Genomic DNA, 8,370 nt, shown 5'->3' on the forward strand with positions numbered 1-8,370 from the left:
TCTACATCTGATCTATATCTGATCTATGTCTGATCTATGTCTGATCTATATCTCTATATCTGATCTATATCTCTATATCTCATCTATGTCTGATCTATATCTGATCTATATATGATCTATATCTGATCTATATCTCAATATCTGATCTATATCTGATCTATGTCTGATCTATATCTGATCTATATCTTTATATCTGATCTATATCTGATCAACATCTGATCAACATCTGATCTATATCGGATCTATATCTCTATATCTGATCTATATCTCTATATCTGATCTATATCTGATCTATATCTCTATATCTGGAGAACGGATCTGAACACATCTAACATCCTCTAACTCTCACAGTGCAACACCGATATGAGGACTAATGGTGTATAAAAAGCCCTTTAAAAACTAGCGAGAAGTACCTGAATAAAATATTATATTTTGCTAATTCTCATTAACACAGAAAGGCAGTCTGCTAAGTTTAACTAATGCAAGTGATTTAAACCCACAGCCCCAGAGATGTTTGCTATTATATTAGCCTAGCGTGCTAATTAGCACCAAAGCTAATCAGAGGCACATTATGGGGATGAAGTCCCAAGGCCTAATTTTTGTTTTCATTTTGATGCCTGGTTTTCATTGTGTGTGTGTGTGTGTGTCTTGCAGGTGGTTTGTATTTAATGTTTGCTAATTAGACATGCAAATTGAGCTAAGCTGTTTGTGCTTTTCCCATATCGTCACTAAAACACACTAAATATTTTTCCACCGTTTCTAATTTGTAGTGAGGATTTCACAAAGCCTCACGTGGAGAAGATTCTATTGTATAGTAGGAGTGACAGAAGATAGAAGCCATTACTTTTACAGAAACCTTTCGACACGGCAGAACAAATCGTCTTAATAATCTCTCTCTCTCTCTCTCTCTCTCTCTCTCTCTCTCTCTCTCTCTCCTCTCTCCTCTCTCCTCTCTCTCCTCTCTCCTCTCTCCTCTCTCCTCTCTCCTCTCTCTCCTCTCTCTCCTCTCTCTCTCTCTCTCTCTCTCTCTCTCTCTAAATTCAAAGGCTTTATTGGCGTGGGAAACATATGTTTACATTGCCAAAGCAATTGAAACAGCTTTTAAACAAAAGTGAAATAAAGCGTAATTTTTTTCTTTTTACAGTAAACATTACACTCACAAAAGTGAGGAATAGAGACATTTCAAATATCACATTCTGTACTCGCTCTCTGTCTGTCTCTGTGTGTTATGGAACTGACTCTACCTGATCCGGTGTTTGTTGACGTCGTCCACGGTGAATGAGGAGTACTCTGTCATCTCCTGGTGGTCTGAGTCTGACCCTGTCCTGCTCAGGATGCCGTACATAGGAACTGACACCAGCTGAATACGTATCTTCTCGTCTGGAGAGGTGTCGCTCTGCAAAATACGATCACATATTTCTTGATACAGTACCAGTCAAAAGTTTTTACAACATCTGCTCATTCAAGGGTTTTTCTTTATTTTTTACTATTTCCTACATTGTAGAATAATAGTGAAGACATCAAATCTTTTTTTTTTCCAAAGCTGTCATCAAGGCAGCTGGATATTTGAAAAATCAGTGTTGATAAATGTTGATTTATTTAACACTTTTTTAGTTACTACATGATTCCATATGTGTTATTTCATAGGTTTGATGTCTTCACTATTATTTTACAATGTAGAAATAGTTTTAAAAACAAGAAAAAAAACATTGAATGAGTAGGTGTTCTAAAACTTTTGACCGGTAGTGTACATTATAATTATGAAACATATAATATAATGTATGCTGATTATTATGTGAAGCTGTGGTTGAACATACAGTATCTACAGCACTTAAACACGGCAACCAGAGCCACTAGAATACAGAGGGTTCAATAAGTCAGGACCATAATGGAAAGAGCTGAACCACATTAAAAACTCTGGACATAATATTATGAGGCTGAACATGAACACACACCAGGAGTACCATTCAGAGGGGGTCCCACACTGTGTGTGTACTAACCTTGTAGACCAGGTGTGTGTACTAACCTTGTAGACCAGGTGTGTGTACTAACCTTGTAGACCAGGTGTGTGTTCTACCCGTATAACCCAGGTGTGTGTACTACCCGTATAACCCAGGTGTGTGTACAAACCGTATAACCCAGGTGTGTGTACTAACCTTGTAGACCAGGTGTGTGTACAACCCGTATAACCCAGGTGTGTGTACTAACCGTTTAGCCCAGGTGTGTGTACAAACCGTATAACCCAGGTGTGTGTACTAACCTTGTAGACCAGGTGTGTGTACTACCCGTATAGCCCAGGTGTGTGTACTAACCATATAGCCCAGGTGTGTGTACTAACCATATAGCCCAGGTGTGTGTACTAACCATATAGCCCAGGTGTGTGTACAAACCATATAGCCCAGGTGTGTGTACTAACCATATAGCCCAGGTGTGTGTACTAACCATATAGCCCAGGTGTGTGTACTAACCATATAGCCCAGGTGTGTGTACTAACCATATAACCCAGGTGAGTGTACTAACCATATAGCCCAGGTGTGTGTACTAACCATATAGCCCAGGTGTGTGTACTAACCATATAGCCCAGGTGTGTGTACTAACCATATAGCCCAGGTGTGTGTACTAACCATATAGCCCAGGTGTGTGTACTAACCATATAGCCCAGGTGGTGTACTAACCATATAGCCAGTGTGTGTACTAACCATATACCCAGGTGAGTGTACTAACCATATAGCCCAGGTGTGTGTACTAACCATATAGCCCAGGTGTGTGTACTAACCATATAGCCCAGGTGTGTGTACTAACCATATAGCCCAGGTGTGTGTACTAACCATATAGCCCAGGTGTGTGTACTAACCATATAACCCAGGTGTGTGTACTAACCGTATAACCCAGGTGTGTACTAACCATATAACCCAGGTGTGTGTACTAACCGTATAACCCAGGTGTGTACTAACCGTATAGCCCAGGTGTGTGTACTAACCTTGTAGACCAGGTGTGTGTACTAACCGTATAACCCAGGTGTGTGTAATAACCGTATAACCCATGTGTGTTTACTAACCGTATAACCCAGGTGTGTACTAACCGTATAACCCAGGTGTGTGTACTAATCGTATAACCCAGGTGTGTGTACTAACCGTATAACCCAGGTGTGTACTAACCGTATAACCCAGGTGTGTACTAACCGTATAACCCAGGTGTGTGTACTAACCGTATAGCCCAGGTGTGTGTACTAACCGTATAACCCAGGTGTGTGTACTAACCGTATAGCCCAGGTGTGTGTACTAACCGTATAACCAGGTGTGTACTATCGTATAGCCCAGGTGTGTCTACTAACGTTAACCAGGTGTGTGTACTAACCATATAACCCAGGTGTGTGTACTAACCGTATAACCCAGGTGTGTGTACTAACCGTATAGCCCAGGTGTGTGTACTAACCGTATAACCCAGGTGTGTACTAATCGTATAGCCCAGGTGTGTGTACTAACCGTATAACCCAGGTGTGTGTACTAACCGTATAACCCAGGTGTGTGTACTAACCGTATAACCCAGGTGTGTGTACTAACCGTATAACCCAGGTGTGTGTACTAACCGTATAACCCAGGTGTGTGTACTAACCGTATAGCCCAGGTGTGTCTACTAACCGTATAACCCAGGTGTGTGTACTAACCATATAACCCAGGTGTGTGTACTAACCGTATAACCCAGGTGTGTCTACTAATCATATAACCCAGGTGTGTGTACTACCCGTATAACCCAGGTGTGTGTACTAACCGTATAACCCAGGTGTGTGTACTAACTGTATAACCCAGGTGTGTGTACTAACTGTACAACCCAGGTGTGTGTACTAACCGTATAACCCAGGTGTGTGTACTAACCTTGTAGACCAGGTGTGTGTACTAACCTTGTAGACCAGGTGTGTGTACTAACCGTATAAACCAGGTGTGTGTACTAACCGTATAACCCAGGTGTGTACTAACCGTATAACCCAGGTGTGTACTAACCTTGTAGCCCAGGTGAGTGTACTAACCGTATAACCCAGGTGTGTACTAACCGTATAGCCCAGGTGTGTGTACTAACCATATAACCCAGGTGTGTGTACTAACCGTATACCCCAGGTGTGTACTAACCGTATACTCAAGGTGTGTACTAACCGTATAACCCAGGTGTGTACTAACCTTGTAGCCCAGGTGTGTGTACTAACCGTATAACCCAGGTGTGTGTACTAACCATATAACCCAGGTGTGTGTACTAACCATATAGCCCAGGTGTGTGTACTAACCATATAACCCAGGTGTGTGTACTAACCATATAACCCAGGTGTGTGTACTAACCATATAGCCCAGGTGTGTGTACTAACCGTATAACCCAGGTGTGTGTACTAACGTATAACCCAGGAGTGTGTACTAACCATATAACCCAGGTGTGTGTACTAACTGTATAACCCAGGTGTGTACTAAACGTATAACCCAGGTGTGTGTACTAACTGTATAACCCAGGTGTGTGTACTAACCTAGTAGCCCAGGTGTGTGTACTAACCTTGTAGCCCAGGTGTGTGTACTAACAGTATAGCCCAGGTGTGTGTACTAACCGTATAGCCCAGGTGTGTGTACTAACCGTATAGCCCAGGTGTGTCTACTAACCGTATAACCCAGGTGTGTGTACTAACCGTATAACCCAGGTGTGTACTAACCGTATAGCCCAGGTGTGTGTACTAACCATATAACCCAGGTGTGTGTACTAACCGTATACCCCAGGTGTGTACTAACCGTATAACCCAGGTGTGTACTAACCGTATAACCCAGGTGTGATACTACGTATAACCCAGTGGTAGTACCAGTGTACAACCATATAACCCCGGTGTGTGTACTAACCGTATTACCCAGTGTGTACTACCTAACCAGGTGTGTACTAACCTTGTAGCCCAGGTGTGTGTACTAATCGTATAACCCAGGAGTGTGTACTAACCGTATAACCCAGGTGTGTGTACTAACCATATAACCCAGGTGTGTGTACTAACCATATAGCCCAGGTGTGTGTACTAACCATATAACCCAGGTGTGTGTACTAACCATATAACCCAGGTGTGTGTACTAACCATATAGCCCAGGTGTGTGTACTAACCGTATAACCCATGTGTGTGTACTAACCGTATAACCCAGGTGTGTGTGTACTAACCGTATAGCCCAGGTGTGTGTACTAACGTATAACCCAGGAGTGTGTACTAACCATATAACCCAGGTGTGTGTACTAACTGTATACCCAGGTGTGTACTAACCGTATAAACCCAGGTGTGTGTACTAACGATAACCAGGTGTGTTACTAACCTAGTAGCCAGGTGTGTGTACTAACCTTGTAGCCCAGGTGTGTGTACTAACAGTATAGCCCAGGTGTGGGTACTAACCGTATAGCCCAGTGTGTGTACAACCGTATAGCCCAGGTGTGTCTACTAACCGTATAACCAGGTGTGTGTACTAACCGTATAACCCAGGTGTGTGTACTAACCGTATAACCCAGGTGTGTACACTAACCGTATAACCCAGGTGTGTACTAACCGTATAACCCAGTGTGTGTTACTAACCGTATAACCCAGGTGTGTGTACTAACCGAAAACCCGGTGTGTGTACTAACCGTATAACCAGGTGTGTGTACTAACCGTATAACCAGGTGTGTTACTAACCGTATAAACCCAGGTGTGTGTACTAACCGTATAACCCAGGTGTGTGTACTAACCGTATAACCCAGGTGCGTGTACAACCGTATAACCCAGGTGTGTGTACTAACCGTATAACCCAGGTGTGTTTACTAACAGTATAACCCAGGTGTGTACTAACTGTATAACCCAGGTGTGTGTACTAACCGTATAACCCAGGTGTGTGTACTAACTGTATAACCCAGGTGTGTGTACTAACCGTTATAACCCAGGTGTGTGTACTAAACCGTATAACCCAGGTGTGTACTAACGTATAACCCAGGTGTGTGTACTAACGTATAACCCAGGTGTGTACTAACGTATAACCAGTGTGTAATAACCATAACCAGGTGTGTATACCGTATAACCAGTGTTGTACTAACCGTATAACCCAGGTGTGTGTACTAACCATTAACCCAGGTGTGTACTAACCGTATAACCCAGGTGGTGACTAACCATATAACCCAGGTTGTACTAACCGTATAACCAGTGTGTGTACTAACCATAACCCAGGTGTTTACTAACCGTATAACCCAGGTGTGTACTAACCGTATAACCCAGGTGTGTGTACTAACCGTATAACCCAGGTGTGTGTACTAACCGTATAACCCAGGTGTGTACTAACCGTATAACCCAGGTGTGTGTACTAACCGTATAACCCAGGTGTGTGTACTAACCGTATAACCCAGGTGTGTGTACTAACCGTATAACCCAGGTGTGTGTACTAACCGTATAACCCAGGTGTGTGTACTAACCGTATAACCCAGGTGTGTGTACTAACCGTATAACCCAGGTGTGTGTACTAACCGTATAACCCAGGTGTGTGTACTAACCGTATAACCCAGGTGTGTGTACTAACCGTATACCCAGGTGTGTGTACTAACCGTATAACCCAGGTGTGTGTACTAACCGTATAACCCAGGTGTGTGTACTAACCGTATAACCCAGGTTCTGTACTAACCGTATAACCCAGTGTGTGACTAACCGTATAACACGGGTGTGTATAACCGTATAACCCAGGTGTGTGTACTAACCGTATAACCCAGGTGTGTGTACTAACCGCATAACCCAGGTGTGTGTACTAACCGTATAACCCAGGTGTGTGCGTCTGATGACACTAGTACTGTTCTCAGGAACCTCCATGGAGAGCAGGGCCTCTGGGTCTCTCCTGGGCCCGTCGCCCCCGACGCCCAACACAACCACCTGTACCACCGCCGTCGTCATGGAGAAGCCGTCGGTAACGGTGAAGGTGATGGCGTCCTCGTCGGTGGAGAGGCCAGAGTGTTCATACTGCAAAACGTTACGGGTCACGTCACTGAAGGAGAACGTGTCACCTGTAAGGGACAAGGGAGTTGAAAAAACCCGTTAAATAAATACAACTGTTACTGAACTCTACGATGGTCTAACTAGATGTTATGGCTAACTACCTACTGTACTGGTTAATACTACGTATGTAGCTACCTACTGTTACTGGTCTAGCTACCTACTGTTACTGGTCTAGCTACCTACTGTTACTGGTCTAACTACCTACTGTTACTGGTCTAGCTACCTACTGTTACTGGTCTAGCTACCTACTGTTACTGGTCTAACTACCTACTGTTAGGTCTACTACTACTGTACTTTTGTTAACTACCTACTGTTACTGGTCTAGCTACCTACTGTTACTGGTCTAACTACCTACTGTTACTGGTCTAACTACCTACTGTTACTGGTCTAGCTACCTACTGTTACTGGTCTAACTACCTACTGTTACTGGTCTAACTACCTACTGTTACTGGTCTAGCTACCTACTGTTACGGGTCTAACTACTACTGTTACTGGCTATGTACGTCTAACTACCTACTGTACTGGTCTTACTGTACTGGTTAGCTACCTACTGTTCTGGTGTAGCTACTACTGTTACTGGTCTAACGACCTACTGTTACTGTCTAGCTACCTACTGTTTCGGCTAACTACCCTACTGTTACTGGTCTAGCTACCTACTGTTACTGGTCTAACTACCTACTGTTACTGGTCTACTGTTACTGGTCTAACTACCTACTGTTACTGGTCTAACTACCTACTGTTACTGGTCTAACTACCTACTGTTACTGGTCTAACTACCTACTGTTACTGGTCTAACTACCTACTGTTACTGGTCTACTGTTACTGGTCTAGCTACCTACTGTTACTGGTCTAACTACCTACTGTTACTGGTCTACTGTTACTGGTCTAACTACCTACTGTTACTGGTCTACTGTTACTGGTCTAGCTACCTACTGTTACTGGTCTAGCTACCTACTGTTACTGGTCTAGCTACCTACTGTTACTGGTCTAGCTACCTACTGTTACTGGTCTAGCTACTACTATGTCTACTACCTAGTTATGGTCTAGCTACCTACTGATATGCGTATACTACCTATGTTACTGTCTACTACCTACTGTTATGGTCTAAACTACCTACTGTATGCTAGCTACCTACTGTTACTGGTCTAGCTACCTACTGTTACTGGTCTAACTACCTACTGTTACTGGTCTAGCTACCTACTGTTACTGGTCTAGCTACCTACTGTTACTGGTCTAACTACCTACTGTTACTGGTCTAGCTACCTACTGTTACTGGTCTAGCTACCTACTGTTACTGGTCTAGCTACCTACTGTTACTGGTCTAACTACCTACTGTTACTGGTCTAACTACCTAC

General features: G+C 43.3%; 1 protein-coding gene across 1 annotated transcript in view; it reads right to left on the bottom strand.

Moving 5' to 3' along the window:
• The window catches only part of LOC120062948 (extracellular matrix protein FRAS1-like), an 87,711-nt gene that overhangs the window by 60,813 nt on the left and 18,528 nt on the right, over positions 1-8,370 (bottom strand). Inside the window, exons 2-3 of the mRNA XM_039013001.1 lie at positions 6,776-7,023; positions 1,245-1,396 (exon numbers count right to left, since the gene is read on the bottom strand). Coding sequence (XP_038868929.1) covers positions 1,245-1,396; positions 6,776-7,023 — 400 coding nt within the window. The remainder of the gene's footprint in view (positions 1-1,244; positions 1,397-6,775; positions 7,024-8,370) is intronic.

The sequence above is a fragment of the Salvelinus namaycush genome, chromosome 18, assembly GCF_016432855.1.
Source record: "Salvelinus namaycush isolate Seneca chromosome 18, SaNama_1.0, whole genome shotgun sequence".
Taxonomy (NCBI): Eukaryota; Metazoa; Chordata; class Actinopteri; order Salmoniformes; family Salmonidae; genus Salvelinus; species Salvelinus namaycush.